The 24,962-nt window shown below is 36.0% G+C and overlaps 1 protein-coding gene across 1 annotated transcript in view; it reads left to right on the top strand.

Annotated features, from left to right (window-relative positions):
• Positions 1 to 24,897, top strand: part of SYT16 (synaptotagmin 16) — a 241,309-nt gene extending 216,412 nt beyond the window's left edge. Inside the window, 1 exon segment of the mRNA XM_050797762.1 lies at positions 12,774 to 24,897. Coding sequence (XP_050653719.1) covers positions 12,774 to 13,087 — 314 coding nt within the window. The 3' untranslated portion in view covers positions 13,088 to 24,897.
• Positions 24,898 to 24,962: the final 65 nt, after the last annotated feature.

The raw sequence follows: 24,962 nt of genomic DNA, 5'->3' as shown, positions 1-24,962 counted from the left end.
TATATCCTAAAACAAAAGACAACTTTGAGTTAACCAACCTGACTCAGTTAGATAATCTGATATTTTTTAAAACTTTTCCTCCTAAGTAAGACAGAGGAACTGAACAAACAGTAGATGAAGTTCTCCTCCTCTGTTGGGATCTTAGAAGAAATAAACCACTGAGATAGAAACCCCCTCCCCTTCTGAGGTAAAATCCTTGGGCGAGAGGGCTCCTTACTCTGATGGACTGGAGCTAGTGGGGGCAATAATAGAAATGTGAGTCTCCGCCAGCTCCAACCAGAGCCTCCACTGCACAGCCCCCAGCATGGCTAAAATGAAAAATTTGCACAAAGTGTTGGTGAGGATGTGGAGAATACATTCTTGGTGGGAGTGTAAAATGGAACAACCACTTTGGGAAAAGGTGTAGAAGTTTTTTTTTATAAAACTAAACATGCACTGAGAATCTAGCAGTTACATTCTTAGGCAGTAACCTATAAGTCAAAAAAGAAAAAAAAAGACCCATATAAGAATGTTTATAGCAGCTTTATTCATAATAGCAAAAACTAGACAGTCCTCATGCCCATCTAGAGAAGACTGAGTAAGCAAATTAAGTATACTTATATAATGGAATACTATTCAGCAATAAAAAGTAATAAAATTAAACGTAGGCATTCAACAGCACGGAGGAATCTCACAAACTTGCTGAGTTACCTACCACTTGATTCCATTGATAAGCAATTCTGCAGTAAGCAAAACTAGTGTATAGTGGGGATAAAAGCAAAGGAGTGGTTGTGTCAAGAATGGTATTGGTGCTAGGATGTACTAGGTAGGGACATGAAGAAATGTTCTGGGGTGATGGGAATATTCTGTATTTTGTTATTCTTTAAAATTTTTAATCTATATATTGATAGGGATGTGAGTTAAATGGATGTCTGCATTTGTCAGAACTTGGTGAATGGCACTGAGCTTTGTACACTTCACTATAGGTGAATTTTACCTTAAAAAAGAACTGTAAAATATTAAACTATAGCTAATGAAATGCATGCTGAAATTTTTAGCATTGAAGAGCAACAATGGCTACAATTAAAACGGATTAATGGATGAATAGAAAACTCAAGGTGGTGGGTGTATGGACCTCCACTGTACAATTATTTCAAATGTTCTATATGTTTTAAATTTTAGATACTGGGGAATACAACCTAGTGTGGTATGAAGTAGATCAACTGGGTCAAGTTGGTAACAATAAAATATGAATCTTAGCCATGGATAGGGACTTCTGTGGTTGGCAATACTTCTTGTTTTTTTTTTTTTTTTTTTTTGTTTTTTTTTAATTAGCGTGACATCTCCAGATGTCACTCTATTTCGCTAGATAAACCTTGGATCAGAAAGATGGGGTACTGGCCGGGCTGAGTGGCTCATGCCTGTAATCCCAGCACTTTGGGAGGCTGAGGCGGGCAGATCACCTGAGGTCAGGAGTTTGAGACCAGCCTGGTCAAGTGGTGAAACCCCATGTCTACTAAAAATACAAAAAATTAACTGGGCATGGTGGCAGGTGCCTGAAATCCCAGCTACTTGGGAGGCTGAGGCAGAAGAATTGCTGGAACCCAGGAGGTGGAGGTTGCAGTGTGCCAAGATCGCACTACTGCATTCCAACCTGGGCCACAGAGCGAGACTCCGTCTCAAAAAAAAAAAAAAAAAAAAAAAAAGATGGGGTACTGAGCATCTGACCCTGAGGGCATATTCTATAGTGTCCTCCATAAACCACATCCATCACAAGGGAAAGTATTTGGCTGGGCATTTCTTCTTTTCTAACTTCATTTTTCTATATCTATCTGTCTGTCAATCATCTTTTGGTGAAAAAGCCCGTGTTATAAAGTGTTGTGATTTTTTTAAAAAAATTCCTATAGGTGGGCTAAGAAAGATAAAATAGGCTATTTGGAAATTACTGTAACTAGCTGATAGAATCTATTTATAAGCAATATATAAGTGCAGTAGCAGCATGAACTTATCCTAGTGCAAATCAAGTAACAATGTGCCAAACATCACTCCAGCCATTTTCAAGGTCATGTCTCATTTAGTACATGTGGTCAGTGTTCAAAACTATTATTGCTATTAAGATGGTATAGAGTAGTCTACAAATCTTCTGATGGCAAATGATAACTCCAAGTCTGTCCCTGGCTAATGGTCCAGATGAAAAAACAGTGTATAGTGTCTAGCAGACATCTGAAATCCTGATGTACATTTATAAATGCTTTTGGAAAAGTTAGCAGTAAGAGATAGAAACATTTGATTATCTTTTGAATTTGGCTTCATGGGAAAGCAATTCAATAACAACTTAGCAGCTCTATTCTGTTCTTCTCCTAGTCCTGCTATCCAACTGCTGCATGGCCTCAACATTTGATTTAACCCCTCTGAATTACATTTTCCTTATTAAATGAGGTTAACAAGCTAGTGTTAAAGATATACTGCTGTGTTTCAAAACAGTTAGCTATTGTGTTGACAGGTTCTCTTTCTCTATCTTCATCTTTGCTATGTCTCCTTCTACAGTGTGCTACTGCAATGTGTATATATGTGTATATGTACACATATAACGGTCCTTGTCGAAAACTATCATTAAGATGTTCCCTCCAGTTAAAAACAAGTTCCCCAGCTTCTCAGCATGTGCATGATTAGCCACACATGATAATTACACCCCAAATGATAATACTTAACAGCAGCGGCAGCATATTAACCTTGTTAGGCACTCACAATAGCAGAGACTACAGGAAAGAAAAACAAGCAAATCAAGCTCCCTCGTGTTTTGTGTGAAGAAAAAGTGGGATTCAGAAAGTGTGCTCTACAAACAGAGTGCAGGGAAAAAAAGACTTAGTGAAAATGAACATATATGAGACATATGACCTTCTTTGAGAATCCTGGTCCAGTTTTTGTTAAATATAGTGTATTAAGAGTCACTCTCTGCTCAGAATCATGGCCATTTCATATGAAAATTTAGATGAGGCACTAACTTATTGAATGCATAGGTGATATTCCTTTTTCTACATTAACTCATTTAATTCTCATAATGATATCAAAATTAAAAAATATTAAAAGCAATAGGAAAGAAAAGATAGTTACTATGGTGTATTAGTCTGTTTTTATGCTGTTGATAAAGACATATCCAAGACTGGGTAATTTATAAAGTAAAAGAGGTTTAATGGACTCACAGTTCCACGTGACTGGGGAGGCCTCACAATAATGATGGAAGGTGAAAGGCACGTCTTACATGGCAGCAGACAAAAGAGAACTTGTGCAGGGAAACTCCCCTTTATAAAACCATCAGATCTCATGACATTTATTCACTATCATGAGAACAGCACAGGAAAGACCCGCCCCCATGATTCAGTTACCTCCCACCAGGTACCTCCCACAACATGTGGGAATTGTGGGAGCCACAATTCTAGATGAGATTTGGCTGGGGACACAGCCAAACCATATCACATGGTATGTCAATTATATTGCAATAAAGATGTTAAAAAACCCAGTTACCTACAGAGGAATCACAGTAAGACTGAGGACAGACTTCTTAACAACATTAATAGAAACCAGAGGACAATGGGAAAGAATATCAAAGTATTGGGAGAAAAATACTCAGCTTAGCATTTTGTTCCCCGAGTGAAGGAAAAATAAAGATGTTTTCCACAAATTTGAAAGAGTTTTTCATTAGAAAAAACAACTAAATGATGCATTTCAGGAAGAAAGCAATTGGAAGTAGTGAGAAGCAAGAAGGAAGAATGAACAAATAAATTGGCTAACATGTAAGTAAATATAAGCCTGCATGGATTGCATAAAGCAAAAACAGAAGCAGTAGGAAAAATGACTAATATTGGGGGTAGTACCACAAAGTGGCAATAAAATTCTAGGCAGAAATTACATAAATATGGGAAAGAGAGAGAGACTTCAGATGATTTTTGACAAGGCTGCCGAGACCATTCAAAGGGAAAAGGATAGTCTATTCAACCAATGGTGCTACAAAAAGTGGATCTCAACCTGCAAACGCATGAAGTTGGATCCTTACCTAACACCATATATAAAAATGAACTCAAAATGGATGAAAGACCTAAATATAACACCTAAAACTATAAAACTCTTTGAAGAAAACATAGGGCAAAAACTTTATGACCTTGGATTTGGCAGTGATTTCTTGGATATGACAACAAATGCATAGGCAATAAAATTACATATAGACAATTGGACTTCATGTAAGTTCAAAAATTTTGTGCATCAAAACATAATAAATAGACCACCCATAGAATGGGAGAAAATATTTGCAAATTATATATCTGATAACAAACTAATATCCAGAATATATAGAGAACTCCTAAAACTCAGCAACAAAACAATGTGAGTTTAAAAAACGGATTAAAGACTTGAGTAGACATTCCTCCAAAGTTGATATATAAATGGCCAATAGAAATATGAAAAAATGCTCAAAATCATTAATCATCAGGAAAATGCAAATCAAAACTACAGTGAGATACCACCGCACACCCATTAGAATGGCTACTATAACACACACACACACACACACACACACACACACACACACACACACACAATAACAAGCGTTAATGAGAATGTGGAAAAATTGGAGCCCTTGTCCATTACTGGTAGGAATGTAAAATAGTACAGCTCCTGTGGAAAATAGAATGGCAGTTCCTGAAAAGATGAAAAATAGAATCACCATATAACCCAGCAAATCCCTTTGTGGGTATGTACTCCAAGGAATTGCAAGCAAGGTCTTAAAGAGAAATTTGTACACCCATGTTCATAGCACCATTATTCCCTATAGCTAAAATGTGGAAGCAGCCTAAGTGTCCATTGAGGGATTAATGTATGAGCAAATGTGGTATATACATAGAAGGCATACTATTCAGCCTTAAAAAGGAAAACAATTCTGACATATGCTGCAATATATATGAACCTTGAGGACATTATGCTAAGTGAAATAAGCCAGTCACAAAAAGATAAGCACTGTATGATTCCAATTATATGAGGTATTTAGAGTAGGAAAAAAATCATAAAAGCCAGTAGAATGGTGGTTGCCAGGGGGTGGAGGAGAGGGAAATGGGGAGTTATCATTTAATGGATATGGAGTCTCAGTTTTTACAAGATGAAAAGAGTTCTGGAGATGGATGGTAGTGATGTTGTACAACATTATGAATGTATTTAATACCACTGAAATGTACACTTAAATATGTTAAAATAGTAAATTTTGTTATATGTATTTTAACACAATTTTTAAAAATTGAAAAAAAAAACACTAGAGAGAGATCAGAGGATATTGCAAAACCAGGTTATGAGTAAGACATATGAGAGCTGGATGTTTAGACTGATGTTGCTTCAAGGAAAAGAAATGCTAGTATTAAAATGAAGAGATTAGGAGGCTGTATGTATGTGGGAGCAGGGAGTTTATAGGAAATCTCTGTACCTTCTGCCCAATTTTGTTAAGAAATTAAAACTGTTCTAAAAAATAAAATCTATTTAAAAAATTAAGAGATTTAAAAATAGAAGAGTAGAGATTTTGATTAATTTTAGACATTAAACCAAGTGAACATATTAAAATTTTAATATTTTAAACCAATGGAATAAATGAGAATAAAGCAAATGTAACCAATTCAGTAGAAAGCAGAGAAAATATTTTTTAAAGTGTAGAAAAATGCATGATAAATAGAAAGCACAAACCAAACAGTGAATATATGTCAAAATATATGAATAGTCATAATAAATATAAAGGGACAAAAATTGCTATGTGAAAGATAGATATAAGATTAGATTAAGGTCTCTCTCTTTTTCCTAGTCTCTGTCTGCCCCATTTCCTCACACTGCCTCATAGTAAAAGCACACTACAGTTTATACTGGGTTCACCTAGCTTTATAATATATAAGGAAGGAAACCATTAATTACCAAAGATTTGGGCTTAGCTCAGGAACGCAACAATGATTTAATATTAGGAAAATCTGCTAGTGTAATTCACCATTTTAACTGGTTTATGAGAAAGCCTTATGGTAATAACAGTAGATGCAAATAGAAGCTTTTGAATAAAAAATAAAATTTTTGAAAACATTATGATTATCTCAATAGATGCAAAAAGTTGCTTTTGGCAAAATGCACTCTTCATTACTGACAAAAATCTTAGCAGATGTGTAATAGAAGATGTATTAATATAGACTAGGCTATGATGCATCTTGTAAGATATATTAATATAGACTAGGCTATGACGATTAAACCCTGCTGACTCAGGGGCTTCGCACAGCAAAAGCTTATTTCTCCTTTGCATTACAGTCCAAAGTAGTTATGTGACTCTTCTCTAAACTGTAACTCAGGCATATAGGCACTCCCCGTTTACTGAGATGATGATATTCAAAGTATGGCCTCCATTGTTGCCATGGAAAGGGAAAATAGAACATGGGAGATTTCTTGCTTGGGTGGGAGTGGTTGAATATAACCGTGATTGAAGGTGACATTTATCACTTCTCATATTCCATTTTCAGAACTCAGTCATATGGCTCAGATAATTCAAATCTGGTGTAAAGATCATACCCTTAATTTGATATTTGACCCGAATTAAATGTCACATTATTCACCTGAGAAAGTTTACTGGGCCTCTGTGGCTCAAACCCTTTTAAAATCTCTTTCTTCAGAGATCCGGAATCAATCAACTCTTCCAGCCAGGTCTGAATTTCTGTATTTTCTCTTTTTTCTTGTATACTGGTCAGTTCTTTCCCAAGCTTAACTTTTCCCCTCTTCCCCCTAAATGCAGCCAGTAGTACTGAATACATACTTCTAACATTCCATTTTTCAATTTCTTTTTTTAGAGCAAAAAACTCATTAGGCACATGTTCTTTATTCTAAATTATAGCCGGTGGAAGTTTTACCATCTCATAATATGGATTATGGATCTTCACTGTTATATCCCCTGATATTAGTTTATTTATTACCTGATACCCAACTTCTAGACCAATCTCCAATCTTATTTTATTTTATTTTATTTTTATGATAGCAACTTTCCAGTTCAGGTTAGCAATTACTGTTATCAGTCACATATTTTCAGGAAAATAGCAAATATTCTAGGAATGTTTGATCAGAAGTTACTATCAGGTTTAAACATTGGAAGACAAGGGAGTAAAGATCAGGAAGACGGTTTTCAGGAAGTTCAGGAGTATAAGGCATCACAGGAGAGATGTCAATAGGCTCTGAACTGTTTGCACACGGGACAGGTGATTTTTTATAGGGATCTTTGATCAATATCATTCTCATCTACTAATGATAACTGTGGGCAGAATTTTTTCATTGTCATCTTCTAATGCCTACACATGCCTGCAACTGGTTCTAGAGTACTGGGGCTCACTCTCCTTCTACTTTCCTGTCTCTTGTCGATAGCTTTCTTTAGTGGAACCTTACTGATAAGAGATTAGGGGAATGCAGTTTTAAGGGTTTATATCTTTCACCTAGGAAAGATCTTAGAATGGTGGATCTGGTAGTAAATATCAATAACTAATAATGTGGCACAGAAAGAAACTTGCTCAACTTGACAGTAGATATTTTAAGGAAATCTATGTCAATTATCATTCTTAATCCTCAAATCCCTTTATAGTCAAAAGCAAAAGGATTCCCACCAGCAGTTTTGTTTACTGTTAGACTGGAAGCTTGAGACAGTTCAGTATAATAAGCAAAATAAATAAACATTTAAAGATTGAAAGGAAGAAATGAAGCTGCCATTATTTGTAGAAAATCTGATTATCAACGTTAAAAATAAATGAAAATCCATAAAGTAATATTTCTTATATAAAATCAGTTGTGTTATAATACATCAGCAACAATCAGAAAGTAGAGCTTTAAAATAGGAACAAAATATCTAAGATACCAAAAGATAATAAAAGATGGATATGAAAATTATAGGAAAACAACAGAACTTTATGAAAGATACAAAGAGAAACTATACACACACACACACACACAAGCACACACACATCTATATATACTGTGTTCATTAGCAAGAACATTCCATATTGTAAAAACAACAGTTTTTTTTCCAAATTATATGTCCAGTACAATACCAATCAGAATCCCAAGTGTTTCTTAGTATTTTTGTTTTAGTTAGTATTTTTTAATCTTGTTTTGTTTTTTACAGAGCTTGGCAAACTCATTCTAAAATTCATATGCAAGAGCCAATTAAACCAAGCAAGAGAGTAGAATAACTAAAATAGCTTTTAAAAAGATGGTAGAGGGATTATCCCTAGCAGATATCAAGACATGTTATAAAATGATGATAATAAATATTGTCAGACTTAGGGGAAGACACTGAAGCTTGGAAACTTGATATTTGACAGACATGGTATTACAAATTAGTGGGGAGATAATAGATTATTTAATGAATAATCCTTCCAATATAGAAAAAAAATTCTATCCCTACCTCACACTACATGCAAAGCTCAATTACAACTGTATTAAAGATCAAATGTGAAAAACAAGATCTTAAGATTCAGAAGATAATGTGGGAGACTATTGAGTTTGGGTAGGGTTTCTTTAAAAAAGCATCAACTTAAGACACCAATAAACCTGACTCCACAAAAATTTAAAACATTTGTACTACAAATGACTATAAATGAAGCTGAAAGGCAGGTAGAAGGTAGTAGCAATTAAGACAACTAGCAAAGATTTTGTGTCTAGAATTTGTAAAGAGCACAGTCATTCACTTCTAGGTATATCCTAGAGAAATTTTTGAATATTGGTATAATGCAAAATAGAGAAAAACGTTCACTGAAATCTTTTTAACTTTTGGTAATTATAAGGAATTAAATGTTCATTAACAGAATGAAAAAATGAATTATAATTTATTAATACATTGGAACATTACACACAGAAGATGAAGTAAATGAATCACATATATGTATACATAGAGATAACATAAAAAATTATAAATTAAATAAGTTTTAGAAAGACATACACTACAATGTTAAATTTTTTAATGTGCAAAATTCTATTAAATATAGTTTGGACACCTATATTTACATCTATTTATATATTGAAAGTTTAAATACATATATGGAAATGATAAACTCCAAATCCAACATAGTAGTTACCTTTGTTGAGAAAAGAAGTTGGACAGGATCCCAAAGAGGGATGCTAAAGAATCTTCAATTGCAATGTTTTATTTCTTAAAAATCAATAAAAAGGCAGAAACATTAGTAGCATATATAACAAATTCTAAATACCCTGTCAGTTTGTGTGATGTTATTTTTTATTTTCATATGTTTAAAATCATTTATACATATTAATACATTAAAAGTGAAAGTTAAATGGCCAAATTCCTTTCCTTTGCCCTGTATCCCAGAGATTCATAGTTCCTCTGACCCCCAGGCCAAGACTCAGCTCAGCAATTGGTAGAAAATTATTCTGCAAATGGGTAGGTATTTTGTGGGGGCTGTTTAACTAATGGGTACCATGTTGTTTCTTTGGAAAAATGCCTTCTGAGTTCCAAATGACATACTTTTGTGCCATAATTTGGGGATTATGTACTATTATAAATATTGTAGTACAAGTGGCATCTTCCTTTAGCAAGAAAAAGGCAAGTGACTAGTAAAACAGTTGACAGGGCTGTCAAGGGATTATGACCCATTCAGTGTTTTGCTAATGGTTCTGAGTTGCTAAAGATACTATAAAGCTCTCTGAATCACCACCAGAAAAGAAATATTGCTCAGCATTGTTTCGTAGCCACGATTACCTGTTTCCAAAGATTAAAACAGAGCTTATTTAAATGGCATATTTACTTAGCTAGAGTCTTTCTCCATTCATTCTGACTGATGTTAATCAGAGTACGTCACTGAACCCCAGAAGACCCTGGTCATGCCCCCCAACTATTCCATAGAAGCCGAATTTCCTGGGCACAGCCTCTGCACTGGAAGTTAAGAAGTAGGTGCATTATTAGTGTTAATAGAAGTTTCCCTTTTGAACTAGGACAATGAACATTTTCCTTCCTTTTGTCTGGTGTCTTCAGACTGGATTGCTTATAAGATTATTATTATTTCTCTTGTTATGCACATACAATCCAACTTCTGTGATAGTAATTTGGTAGTAAGTGGCCTTTCTCGTAATTAGAAAATAATCTTATGGCAGGATAAAGCTTGAAATTGCTCTCTCTGTGAAATGAGCATGCTTTTGTTTGGAAGATTAACTCAATTCCCACTGCTATACCTGGCAGCAGAATTGCCCAATCAGTTTGGTGACTGGATTGAACTTTTTCTACAGGAATCATGTAGCTATGCAGCTTCAGAAACACAAATCCACTCCCTCATTGTTGGTTTTCTGACAGCTTTTTCTGTAGAACAGTTTGAAAAGAAGAGAGCCCTGTTTCTGAGACAGAGAAGTGTTTTCACACCTGAAGTGTAATTTCATACCTTGTGTTTCTCAGCAGATAAGTGCATAAAATAACACATCAAACTGGAATAGAAAAAGATCAACATAGAAAGAAAACTGCAGGTTGTAATTTGTTTCCTATCTTACAATGCTCTTGGAGAGAACAGTAAATTACAGAGATCTGCGTTTAAGCTTTAAAAAGTTTGACTGGTCGTTAGGTGGGAAAATGAGCAATAACACTAACCAGCTTGCGGCGTGCATTGAACAGAATGTACAGAATGATAGAATTTGGGAAACACCCTAACATTTTGTTTTTTTAGGAGAATAATGTGCGCGTGTTAGTAGTAAAATTTGTAGGTAAAGGTCAAGACATTTATAAATTGATTTTAATAAAAATGTAATTGAGGAGATAATTATTTTATGATGGTTCCATTCAGGAACTTTAGCAAAAGGAGACCTTGTTGGTAAAATTTGAATGCTTTCTTTCCTTTCTGTAATGATGCTAGTCACTGTTTTCTGGCATTCTAGTGGAGGGGTTCTACAATGAAGAGGTTTAGCTTCATTGCACAAGTTTGAAAACTTGAGACCGAAAGAAAAAGAAAGTTGAGCTTCCTGACTAGGCATGAACATTCATTACAAAATATTTACTGAAGGTCTAGCACACGGTAGGCACAAGCTTTAAGCATCAGGGGTACAGTGGTTAATACGGCAATCCCTCTGTCTACCATTGGAAAACTGCATCTTTGCAGACAAGTAAATAGGCAGTGATAATACTGGTGGTAAGTGCTGAAACAGGCTAAAACTAGGTTTTAGTGGAGACTATAAGAGGGTTATCTGAACTGGTGGGAGTGAGAGAAAAAGGTCAAAAAGGTCAGCAAATATTCCCAGATAAAGTGATATCCAAACTGAATGCAATGAACAAAAGTCATATGAGGCTGAATATTGGTCCGGATGACAGAGCACGGGGAGCATGTACAGATGAGAAAGAGAAAAAGAACAAATTGGGTTGGAGGAGGGGAGGAGGTTCAGTGCAGTAGAATGCAGCGTATAATGGCAGCAGTGGTAAGCAATGAGACTAGAAGATAGGGCCAAAGAAGAAAGTCTACACCAAGAAATTGAGCTTTTATCTTGAGACTAGTGGGAAGTACTAAAGACTTAGTTTGTGTTTATTAGTGAGAGTGACATGGCCGGATCTGTATTTTACAGAGATTGCTCTGGGAGTCCTCTGACTAGGAGGTCAGTGAGGAAACGTGAGGTAATATAGGTGAGAAATGCTGGCAACCTGAGCTTACAGTGTACACAGAGTTCAGAGGCACTGGGGATGGAAAGAAGTGGGTAGATTTGGGAACCGTTTGAGAGGTAGAATCAACAGAACGTGGTGACTGATTGGGTGAACTGGGAATGAGGAAGTCAGTCTTGTGAAAAATGAAGTCCTGATTTCTGACTTGGATAATTTGGTGAATGATGCTACTGTTCACAGGGATAGGGAACACTGGAACAGCAAATGTTTAGAGTTGGGGGCATATTGAGTGTGAGACGAGTGTAGGGTTTTAAGAGAAGAAGTGTAGTATTCAGTTGAATCTTGAGTTTGGGAGAGAAGTTGAGGCCAGACCTATGGACTTGGTAGATGTCATTGAAAATATGGGAGTGGATGAGATGATCCAAAGGATATGTAGACAGCCTGGGCAACATAGGGAGACCCTATTTCTACATAAAAATTTAAAATTAGCTGGGCACGATGGTGCATGCCTCTAGTTCCAGCTACTCAGGAGGTTAATGAGGTAGGATCACTTTGGGCCCAGAAGTCAAAGCTGGAGTGAGCTGTGATCATGCCACCGCACCCCAGCCTGGGCAACAGAGCAAGACCATGTCTGTCTGTCTCTCTCTCTCTTTCTCTCTCTCTCTCTCTCTCTCTCTCTCACACACACACATACATACACACACTTACGAATATGTAGAGAATGAGAAAAGAATTCTCCAATTCAGGCATAAAATAGCAATTTGACTATGAAAAAAATCATGTAGAGCAAAATGTGTATATTTATCTTGTTACATAAATAAATGTAGATGAAGAACTGTGCCTGCCCACAAACACCATTGCACATATGCCTGTGTACGTATTTATACGCCCTGTGCACGAAGAGGTACTAATGAACATCAGCAATGTGTGCTGGATAGTGAGCCACATGAAACATTAGGCACTCCAGGTAATAATTCCCTTCCTTAATAATTCATGCAAGCTGTGTTGCCCAACAGCAAGAACCAGGCTTAAGGATACTGATCAGTATGTTGAAAGGAGAAATGTGTAGCCCATATAAATGTTATGACTAGTCCAGCCAAACAGAGAGCACTAATGTTTCTTACCATTCCCACCCCACCCTTTTTTTTTTTTGTCTTAGATACATATGGAAAACTCTTTCTCCTCAATTCTGTGGGTCAAGAGATGTCCCGTTGCAAGACGTCCATTCGGCGTGGTCAGCCCAATCCTGTCTATAAGGAGACCTTTGTCTTCCAGGTGGCCCTCTTTCAGCTGTCTGATGTCACGTTGATGATTTCCGTTTATAACAGGCGTACTATGAAGCGTAAAGAGATGATTGGCTGGATTGCCCTGGGCCAGAACAGCAGTGGAGAGGAGGAACAAGATCATTGGGAGGAGATGAAGGAAACCAAAGGCCAGCAGATATGCAGATGGCACACTTTGTTGGAATCCTAGGTTTGCTAACCTGCATTTGTGTGCTGTGTCCACCTTGGTTACCTGTGTTGCTGTCTACTGACACCAAGTCAGTGTGTCCTGGCAAGGGTTTCAGGGTTTCAAAAACAGATTCCACTAACCCCTAGGACATTGTGAGTGGGAGTTTTGGGTTTCTCAATGGTTTGATTTGGATTTAAATATTGTAATTTTAAAAACACACATACACAGTGAAGTGTCCATATGGAAAATGTTAGACCACAATTGAGACCACTGATGAGTTAATTTGTGCCAATAGATCATTGAATTTTGGTTCAGGGTATGGGGTGAAGCTTCTTCTGCTGTCTCTGTTTGCTTAAAGAGTAACCTGAGATTGCAAGGGAGCTGTTAAATGCTACTATTTGCGACCATTTAGGTGGATGAATCAGAATTTTCTTAATATGGTACAAAAAACTCCAAAATATAGAAATGAATCAGATGCTGAGCCTCATAGAAGAATCTAACTCTAATCCATAAACTCTTATTTCACATTTTTCTCTTTATCAAAGAACCTATTTACCTAATGAGTAAATATTATAAACTTGCACTTTTAAAATAAATTTGTATTAATACCTCTTTTATCTTATATTTTGTGGTTTCTATGAGATTTGGTTAGATGAATCATTTTGAAGCAAGAAAAGAGTTCAGAAACTACTGTTTTAAGACAACTTGTCTCCTTTTGAATATGTAAGATTTCAAACTTGTAACTTTCAAGGTTTTTATGCTGTCTTTCTCACCCAGTAAGTTCTTACAGAATAAGAAGAAAACAAAAAACAAGACTATTTCAGTCATAGATTTATTGATTTTTCTGATTCTGGTGTTCTTTTGGATTATACTTTTTCTATGTTCAATTATATATACTCATATATTAATATTTTGAATGTACTGCATGTAAATCATGCTCTTTTTAAATTGAGTATTTTCCATCACTAGAGCATAGTAAATTGTACACTGTGGGTCTTTAATAAATATTGATTTGATTGACTCTTCAAAGTGAACATCTTATAATACCTGTGAATGGAGAAATATTTTCAGCTTGTGTGGAATAACATTAAGTTTTTCTTTGAGCATTTGAAGTGCCTATAACTGTCATTTTTTATGGCATTTGCAGCAACATATATTAGTCACTACTTGCAGTCTGGGCATGTGCCACTCAGAACACTGATCTTGTATGGCTATGAGCATGGGATTTTACTTGTGACTTACTTTTACATATTTATGCAGTGCATGTTTATTTTCCTTATTCTTAGGTCTGGGCCCTTAATTTCAATTACTTTAAATTGGCTTTAATAAAAAAATAGGGAAAGAATGTATGTACATTTAATCCCTGCGCTCAATGTGCAGCTCTTCTGAGCAATTGCTCAGTCACCTATTTTTAGTTTCTATGTTTCATTGTGGACTTTTTCCTGTCTGTGGGAAGAGTGATAGCTAGTGATGGCTGTATACAGTTAAAAACACATAACTCCTCCTCAGCTCCACGTTTTGACAGATTGTAAGCGTAGGCTGTAACACTTGAAGAACATATTTATTCCTTACAGTGTGTAATGGTTATCCTGACAAGACCAGACTAGGGCACAGGATAACTCTACTATGCTTTCAGGGTTCCATCTTTGAATGAAATGATTTCATAGGGAAGAATGAGAATTTGCCAAATAAATGAATACCTTAATTACTTTTCAGGTCATGGGAGTTTCATGTATATGACTGCTCAGTTATTAGGAATATGTAATAAAACCATGCTCCTCTGGGTTTTTACCCTACCTTTCTTTGGGAGAGCTCAGACTGCTTTCCCAGCATTATATCCATTAACTGCTGAGTGGTCTTTGCAGCGTGGCTAAGTCATTGAGTAGAACTGAGTGCGATTGATTGAGTAGCAGCACAAAGAATTGGCTTTTCACATCTCTTTCTGCCCTGCGTTTAAAGGGAAGTGGAACAGCCTCGCTATGCTTTCCTTTATGCAGTAACACAATAGCAGCATTCATTTTAAAATTTACATTTGAAAAAAATCTGTATATATTGTACAGACAGCCCTGAATTTTTCCTTCTCATATTTTCCTGCTGCTGCATCCTTGTTTCATGGTACCCGATAATCACCTATACTTCATTTTCTGTTCCCAAGACCCACCCATTTTTAAGGTTTTCTGCTGGTATAGTGAAGATATTTGTGTGCTTGATCTGCCTTCCAATGGTCTGTTTATGATACAGTTTACAGGAATGTGCAGCATTTTAAGGGAAGGAATGCCTGAAAAGCATTTTTTATTTTTATAATTTTACTATGTTGGTGCTACTCACCAAATAGGATGCATGTACATCTTGAATATACAGCAACATTCACCCTCAGCTGATTGTATAAATCTAAAATGCTGAAGACAAGATATATAACAATATGTGGCTGATTTTTTTTACCTTGATTTGAAATTCTAGTTTAGTAAGATCTTTTGATTTTGTGCACTTAAACTCCCTTATTTTCTTGGCAAAGTCTAGACACAAATGCATTTAACATGTTTTTCACTTGAGCTTTTACATTTGGTTTTCAAAAGAGTTATGAAAGATAATTAGTTGGTTCTGCAGTGAAAAAAAAAACTGCTTTTGCCTATTTCTTCCGGCTAATGATTAATATCTCATAGGGAGATCTGACATTGAAGCAGCACTGGTTTTTGTTGCTTGAGTAGGTCTTTCAGTGATTTTGCCTGAAGAGCAGGCTTTTAAAATAATATTGTTAAGAGTAAATGATGTGCTGCGTTGATGGAAATCTGCTTTATAGTGTGCCTTCTTTTAGGGTGTGAGTTTACACTGAATTGAGAAATCCTGATTTCACCAATTACGGCGGTGGCTGTTGTACTCCCTGTTCCCCTCTGACTATTGTTGAATTTTTAAATGGACCATTCACCAGGCAGCCGAACACCTGCTCTCCATTCCTCTCCTTCACTGGCTCCCAGTGTGATGCACGTTGTTTTGGACTCTGTTTTTGCTGATGCCACATAACTGTTGGAGGTGGGGGTGTCTTGCCTTCCCTAACATAAGAAGAATTTGTAATGCCTTTGGATGTATTATACTCGGCATTCCACCTGCATGAAATCAGGGAAGGAATCATCACCATGTTTGTGAGAGGGAAAAGAGTATGGCATTGCAGTCATTCACTTTAGGCACTATTAATTCTGACATCCTTCATTGAAAATTAACTGACATCGAATGTCAATATTCTCCACAGTCCTAGGTGCCAGTGAGCCTGAAACACAGCTTCTGCCTTTTCAATGTGTAGATTTCATAATATTTTACAAGTTATCATTACCTCTTGGGCAGTCACTGTGCTTTAGATGATCTTATCTGAGAACCAAAATTCTTTTCTTTCCAGAGGAAGTACTATTTAAGTAGAAACTAGCATTAGGTTAAATAAAGGAGCTCCTCTGATAGCCACCAATTTGATTTAATTGATGATTCGGTGTGGACATCACTGTGGGTTTCCTAAAAACCTGGTTATCCTTTTGCAGCAGAGGACTTAGTATATTAAAGGCAGAAAAGTGAGTAGGAAAGAATTATTTGTAAATGTCATAAAACCAGATAGAGGTATATTCTTTACTGATAAAGAAACAGGACTAGAACATGCATGTGGTATCTCCTTTTACTTTTGAGGAAACTGTTGTTAAAGAACATTCTATTCTATTTGATCTAAGAACCAAGCAAATGATGGATAATCCTGAAATGGTAAAAGTATTTTTATCTTAAAAATTATTCATTTGGGCAAAGTCATTTACAACAAAATAAAAAGTCATACAGCACACTGATGGAAGAATTAAAGAATAAATAAATGTGCTGGATACATTTAGAATCCTCCAGGGAGTAGTACGCAAGGAGAGTAAACTAATAAACCAAAAGACGCATCAGATCAACTAGCTATCACTTTTCTAAAACTTGGAGAATTCTGAAAAATATTTAAAGATGAGAGAAACGAAACTGTTCTAAGACAATGAGATTGGCATAGCACAGTGAAGTTGGCACAAACTGTGATCCTAGCCTGGGTTTACATGAAACTCTGCTGTGGGGCCTTAAGAAAATTACTTAGCAAGCCTGTGTCCTGGTTTCTTCAACTGGAAAATGGAAATACTACCTGCTTCATTAGGTGTCTAAAAAGGTATCAGTGAAACCACAGATGTAATGTGCCTAACGTAGAGCTGGGCACGTAGTTAGCATTCCATAGTTCCTCCTCACAGTCATGCTTGAAAAAGAAAATATTTAAGACGTATCTTCTCTTTCTAGCAAAAGTTATTGGAACACTGGAGAAAAACAAAAACCAGATTTCAGATGCTGTAAAAAGGATAGGCTCATGAAGCCAGGCTGAATTTGTAAATAAAGGAGGCTTCATCAGGACAGCCTAATCAGAGATAAGCCTGGTATGTGGAGGAAATTGAGCCTTAACAGAGTCCAACTGTGGTAGAACCAAGTCTTTGCATTTATCCCCTTAGTTTGGAGGGAGTACACATCCTTGATGGTTTGTGTGTACCTCTTGATCGATCACGAACAAGGCCTCTCCTTGTCTCCAGCTCTCATTCATAAATGGACAAGGCACCTTGTTGCCTTCATCAAAAGAGTTGGTGACAACGGCAGTTTGACTGCATATTTCAACTGTGATCAAAAAAAGTAAAATAAATGATGTGATACTACACTGACACTCTTTTAAAAATGGATAACACTTTCTTTAAAACCTACATTGCATATCCATTTTATATCCTGCTAGGCAAACATTCAAAAATACTCTCATAACACGGCTCTCAAAACTTATCTGTTCGACTGGAATGCTCTATTCAGAACAAATGATCACTGTTTCCCTTATGAGATCATAATGAAAGAAATTCAGTTGATACTACTTTTTAAAATGGTTTTTAAGAGTGGCTTGTTCTCAAGTGATTCAAACCTTGAGTAAAAAGGAGAGTTTCTGGAGAATTTAGAAAAATCTTTGTTGATGTTTAATCTAGAGAAGTCTTCATGAGAAAACCACTTCAAGTTTAGTGTAACTAGGTGCTGTGAATCAGTCATGTGCTACTTATGGTTTTAAACTAAACATGATTCTGGGATGGGGAAGTGCGAGGTTACACTCATATGATCAAATTGCCAAAGCGTTGTTTTGATTCCTAGGTATCCCAACTAAGGAGAAACATGAAGACATTGAAGAATCCCTTAGCTTAGGGCCTTTAGTAGGGAATAATTAAACATGTAGGGAAGGTGAAGGAGTTAGATGGTAGGTAAGAAGGCTGTGGAGATTTCTAGTAACAATGATCCAGAAGTTCTAACCAGGGGGATGGTGCACACTTTCTCTTCTTGACCACATGGATAGATTTCAGAGCATCCCCCTAATCAAGTCTGGAGAATTGTGTGAAGGTTGTTTCTCATTAATTCAAAATTTATTCATTGTCTAGCCCTGTGCTATTTGGGCTGGCACAGAACTTAAATCTCTTTGGAGTGCTGTGAGTGCACATTGAAGCAGTTAGTCATCATTATACAATAATGCTTACCAATATACAATTGTTAAGTTAGTCTAACTATGTGCCATAAACAGTAGAGTTCCTTTTTGTGAGTATTGGAAGGTGAAACATTGGCTGAATTTATTGGGGCAAGCGTCTAGGAAGCCTTGGACTGGCAGTGAGCCTTGGTTGCATTATGTGGGAAATTGGTGGGGGTGGGGGTGTCAGAGAATCATCTTTGGAAGTTTTTTAAAATAGAAAAATGTGCTTGAAGTCTTGGTTCTGCCAAAGAAGAATGAGAGGACACCCAGGAATATACCTTTTATAAAGTTTCATTCTAATATTCAGGTGTAAGGTTAAAAAAAGAATCAACAATAACACTCCAGGCCTGTCCTCTTCCAATTTGGACATTTTTTCCACATTGATTTTTCTCTGCATCATAGAAAGTTTTCTCTGAAGAGTTCCTATTTGGGTTTTGTTTAGGGCTTTGGGGATGCCTGCAGGCTCAGAGGGAGTTTCCTCTCCTATGGTGCTTTGACTGTTTTTATTTCCCTTGGGTCACAAAACTGTATCCTAGACACACGGACAATAATCACCTTATTTATATCCACTGTGGAACCTGTGAAACAGCTCGAGGCTTTATAGAACAAGCTCACAGGCAGTCATGGGGGTCTGAGGCCCTTCTTGGAATGAAGCTGCTAAATTGCTAACTGCTTTCCATTGCTCACTAATGCTGCCTTAAGGTTTCTCAGTGGGAGTTTTTAGTTCATGCCTTTGAGTGACAGTGTTACCGGTTTTATTTTGAGGATGATGAAAAGGCTAACTTCCCATTGTATTGCCATATTTATGCATTATTTTTGTTTACTTCATTTCCCCCTGGAAGTATCTAGTTGCTGGGATTTTGTTTGTTTGTTTTATACAAAATTTATTCATTCAAAAAGAACTTTATAGGTTGGGCATGGTGGCTTACACCTGTAATCCCAGCGCTTCAGGAGGCCGAGGTGGGAGAACAGCTTGCGTCCAGGATTTCTAGACCAGCCTGGGCAACATAGTGAGATCTTGTCTCTACAAAATACCAAAAATGTGCCGGGTATGGTAGTGTGCACCTATAGTCCCAACTCCTCAGGAGGCTGAGGTGGGAGGATTGCTTGAGCCTGTGAGCTCGAGGCTGCAGCGAGCTGTGATCATGCCACTGCATTCAGCCTGGGTAGCAGAGTGAGACTGTCTCAAAAAAACCACAAGAAACAAGACTTTTTAAAGTGTAAATGTTCCAGACTCAGGGTTAGGGGTTGGAGAATGGCAGTTGGATAAAACAATTTAACAATTTTTTTTTGTTTCTAAATATTCTTTATGAAAACTAGATTCTGATAAGTAATCTAGGTAAACAATAAGATATTTTATTAAGCTTGAATATTTGGCTTAATGTATTTTTCTGTAATTGTCTCTTTCCCCCTTTGAAAGGCAGAGGATTTAGGGAAGGTGAAAGTTATTACCCTGTCTCTAATTAAGAAATAGAGACACTTGTTTGTCAGTCTATGCTTCCATTCAATATAAATGGATATGTTTTGTATCTGGGGGAGGAAATGCATCATTCCATTCCAGCAGTGAAAAGCATTATAGCATCAAATAGGATATTTAGTATTTTTGACTTTTATAATTAAATACCGAATGCCCTTTGCAAGACAGTAAGTGAGACCCTGGAATGCTAGGTCTGTACAAACTTGACACATTTCTTACAAGCTCTGAGTTTTAATAGTCAAAGGCATTGCTACCCTTTGCTTTTTGAAAGAGTGAACTGGAAACAGTAGCCTCCAGAGAAAGAGGTGATAACCTAAACAAAGAGCCCTGCTTACCTCTCTGTGCCTAAAACTAGTCTTAAAAACTGAATACATTTGGGGTATGCTTATGAAATAGGTAAAGGTCAACATTGGGAGTGTCCCTACTTTGGCAGATAGACCAATACTTTTTTCCTAGACTCAACCCATTTTTAAAGCAGGAGTTTTTCCAATGGATTGTTTATCATTCTACTAGACATGTCTTAGTCCATGCAAATTAATGCAAAATCTTTGGTGGCCTAAAATTTCTTACTGAAAGCAAGTTTTTCGTGTTGCCCAGTTGATAGTCCATAATAAAAAAGTACATATCTTGTTTAATAAAAATCTTGATGTTTAAGAAGAAATATCAGAAGTCTGCTGGTAAAAATTCTGATTAAGTGAGGAACATGTACATTAAAAGATATTTTCATGTAAGTTATTTTAAGATAGTTGCATTCTAGGGCCATGCTTATTTTTTTGAGAGTGTTTCTTTGTCAAGTTCCTTATAGCGAATGCCTTGACTAAAGCTTCCTAATTTTGCCATATTTCCTTGTGGGTTATGATAATCTTTATTAATTCACATCTCTACCAAATTACAATACAGTCTTTTATTATGCCACCATATGAATGCAGCTGCAAATTCAATTTTATTGTGAAATACAAAGTCCTTTCCAGAATTTTAAAACTTAATTTCAGTATAGATTTTAAGTTTGTGAATAAGAAATTAGTATTTGTGTACCTTATTATGACAGAGGTTTCTGTTACAATATTTTCTGTTATAGTATTGGGATAAGATTTGACCTACATTTTCAGGCAAAAGCTGGTCTGTGAGATCTACTTTTTAAGAAATTAATAAATTTTATTTTTTAGAGTTTTAGGTTCACAGCAAAATTGATCATAAAATGTAGAGAGTTCTCATATACTCCAAACACAACCTTCTCCCCTGTGAACATTTTGAATACCACAGTGGTATGTTTGTTACAACTGACGAACCTTCATTGACATATTATTATCACCCAAAGTGCATAGTTCATATTAAGGTTCACTCTTGGTGTTGTGTATTTTATGGGTTTTGACCAATGTACAGTGACGTGTGTTCATCATTGTAGTATCATACAGAAGATTTTCACTGCCCTAAAAATCCTCTGTGCTCTGCCTATTCATTCCTCCCTCCCACCTAAGCCCTGGCATCCACTGGTCTGTGTACTGTCCCCATAGTTTTGCCTTTTCCAGAACGTCATACAGTATGCAGCCTTTTCAGATTGTTTTTTTTTTTTTTCCACTTAGGGATGGTCGTGTAAGTTTTCATGTCTTTTTAGGGCTTGATAGTTCATTTATTTTAAGTGCTGAATAATATTTCATTGTCTGGTTGTATCACCGTTTATGACCTATTTGCTTTTATTTCTAGTTCCAGTTGCTATGGCAAATTTTATTAAAGTGCATGCTCTCAGGAAAGGCTTCATATATTTTATATGATCCATCAAATAAAACGTAGCAACTTCCAGTCTAGAATAAATTTCACCTATATGATATTGAGCTTGTTTTACATTGGAGGAGGAGATTGATGAAAAAAACCAATAATTTCATAATTTATATTACCCTATGTACGAGTTTTTCCCTCCATTGGAATCTAAACCAAAAGTTCTGAAGGTTACGAAGATGTGATCCCAAATTTAGTGACTCTGTAATATCTTCTTTTGTTGAGCAATGAGTTAAATATCTGTCGATAAAAAGTGCTAATTGTGTTATTACTGATTCATCATAGAAAATCACCTTCTGTTGCTAGTTTATATCACTTTACATTTACCACTCCTGCCAAGAGAAAGGAAGCTTTGTGATTGTGCCCCATCATAGTTAATTGTACAAATCAATTAAAAATGGTATATAAGCATCTGGCTCACACAGCAGCTCTGAATTCTGAATGAAAAGATAACCCATGCTAATGTATAGGTTGCATGAACAAGTAGATGGGTGTTGGAAAGATAACACTGATAGTCACTCCGGGTGAAGGGGGAGTCCTGGACAATGATTTGTATCTGAGAAACATTTTGAGACTATGTGTCTTCTGACTGCCCTTTGCTTTGTAGCTATGGCAACTTGCAGAACCTGGCATTATTCCAGAGATAAAGGTATAGTTGTGTAAAGAATATTGGATTAAAGTTGATGAGGCCTGTGTTCTCATATCAAATCTTCCACTAATGAGCTCTAAAATATCAAGTCACAATTTCTGCAAGCCTTCATTGTTGCATCTATCAGATGGGAATAATAATATTCATTTTGCCTATTTTTACCAGGTGGTTGTAGGAACAGGATTCATTCATTCCTTCATTAATATAATGAACATTTTGAGACCCCACTATATATCATGGCCGTAAGTATGACAAGATGATAGATGGAAAGACATTTTGCTGAATTTTTGAAGACTTGCAGTGTTTTTGAAGACTATAGGATAGCTTGTTATTTTTTATATGAAGGTCACATCAACTCTTTATGTCAATATATCAAAGTAATTGACAGTTTTAGAGCCCTGCCAATCAGTGGGCCATATTCATAGAATGTCAGTAATTTGTCTGAATACAAGTTATAGTTGAATGGTCTTTAGCCGCTCTGTCTCTGAGATGCTAGAAAAATTGGGTTCTAATTTTTTTGTTCAAACACTGATCATATGACAAATTGCAAATCCACGTTTTCAGCCAGTTCACCAACCTTTGAGTAGAGTGCAGACCTTTCTTTAGAACAATCTAACTTTGAATACAGGCAAAGTATTACATGGAATAGCTTTTCCTCCCCTACAAAGTGGATTTGAATACAGTACTTAGAAAAATTCTTCCACTGCCAAAAAAGGTCCTTCAATCTACTTTATCATTTTTGTTTTGAAGAATCAATCTGGCCCATCTCTCCCCTCCCAAGTAACTTTCTTCACTCGTATAATCATTTTCTTCATAAACACCCTTTTATTGTCTCCCAGAAAAAGTAAAGATTTAAAACATCATTTTTAAGGTACATCCAAGATTTCATAGCAATATTTTATTTGTGTTCACAGTGCAAGATAAATCTGACTTTCTCAATATTTTTGGTCTTCATATGGCATCTGAAACAGTTGTTCATATTCACACATTTATGTTTCACCATATGCATACTGTGTGCAGCTCTGTTGTTCTAAAATATTTTATTGGTTTTCCTTTATATCTCAACTTTTGATGGGTGTCCTTGAAGAACTTTCATGAAAAAAATGTAAATGTGAATGATTCATTCATTTTGAACATATGTAACTATTTTAGGAGATTTTCAGGAGATTTTACCCTACATGGAGTACACTGTTCTTAGCAGGGAATGTGCTTTGTATTACTATTCTACTCACAGCTGGATGCTGCAGATGTATTAACCTTGTAAACATGTACTTTTTCTATTCTGTGCTTACTTTAATACATTATTTATATGTACTAGACTGTGCTGAATTTTGGTGGTTGTCAAAGGCAGTCAATAATTTTATAAATTTCACTTTTGTGGATAGTTAAGTATAACATGGTTTAGTATAAAATCTGGTCTTCCTCTAGATTTCTAAGTCACTAGAAGAATTTCTTGGCAAATTGATTGTTCAAGGCCAGTTTTGTTAGTTGTAAGGTAGAAGCCACCCAGTCCTCTCCCAGTGTTTCACAGGCATTTTCAGACCCGGATGCTATTATAGTTCCTCCTCTAGTTTTCCAGTAGAGAATTCCTATGTGGTCCAGAGGTTCGAGAGAGAGAGAAAAAAAATTTCTCCTCAGAAGAGTTGAACCCTTATTTTAGAAACTTCTGACAATCTTCAGAACATTCCATGTGGGTGTCCTTGTGTTTCTCATAGTATGACTTATTGATTCATGGTGTCTCTTATTAAAGAAGCATGAATGTATCACTAGCTGTTATCAGAACAAACAGCTGTAGAATGTAATGACCCATCCTATTTCTAAATTTACTTCTATCAGTGGATAATTTGTGTATAGGAAAAGGTGTGGAAGTTTTTTAATTGTTAAAAACTAGAATACCTTTCTACCTTTTGTAGTCTTTAAGATTTCATAATAATGGTTTTAATGTATTACTATCCACTATTATGTATTGTGTTTAAACAAGACCAATCAGTGAAATTTTGAATGTCAATACTTTTTTGTTAGAAACGCCCTTTGAAAATGTTAGAAAATGTAAAACTTTACCTGTGACAAAGAATAAATTCATGATTAGAAGAATTTTACTGTTTTTCTTGTGCAAATAATACTTAAGGCAGATGTTCAGTCTCACAGTGATGTTGGAAAGCATATTTTATGCAGTCTAAACACTATTTCTGTATTAGATATTTAAATGCATGAGGATAAATTCTAATTGCTTTTTGTTTAAAACAGAAACATAGAAGAAGCATTAGCCCCAGTTTGTATAAAATGTCTGCTGCAACTGAATTCATGATAGTTCATGAAAACTGAAAATCATTCCAATTTTGTAAAACTGCTGCTACTGGTTTTATCAATAAAGTTTTAGCAGATGGCTTATATGTACATGTGTGAAAATTTTTTATGTTAAAAAAGGATACAGTTTTGCAGCATCAACATGCAAATC

The sequence above is a fragment of the Macaca thibetana genome, chromosome 7 (assembly GCF_024542745.1).
Source record: "Macaca thibetana thibetana isolate TM-01 chromosome 7, ASM2454274v1, whole genome shotgun sequence".
Lineage (NCBI taxonomy): Eukaryota > Metazoa > Chordata > Mammalia > Primates > Cercopithecidae > Macaca > Macaca thibetana.
Note: the sequence above shows the minus strand (reverse complement) of the source record. Positions and strands in the feature narration are given on the sequence as shown.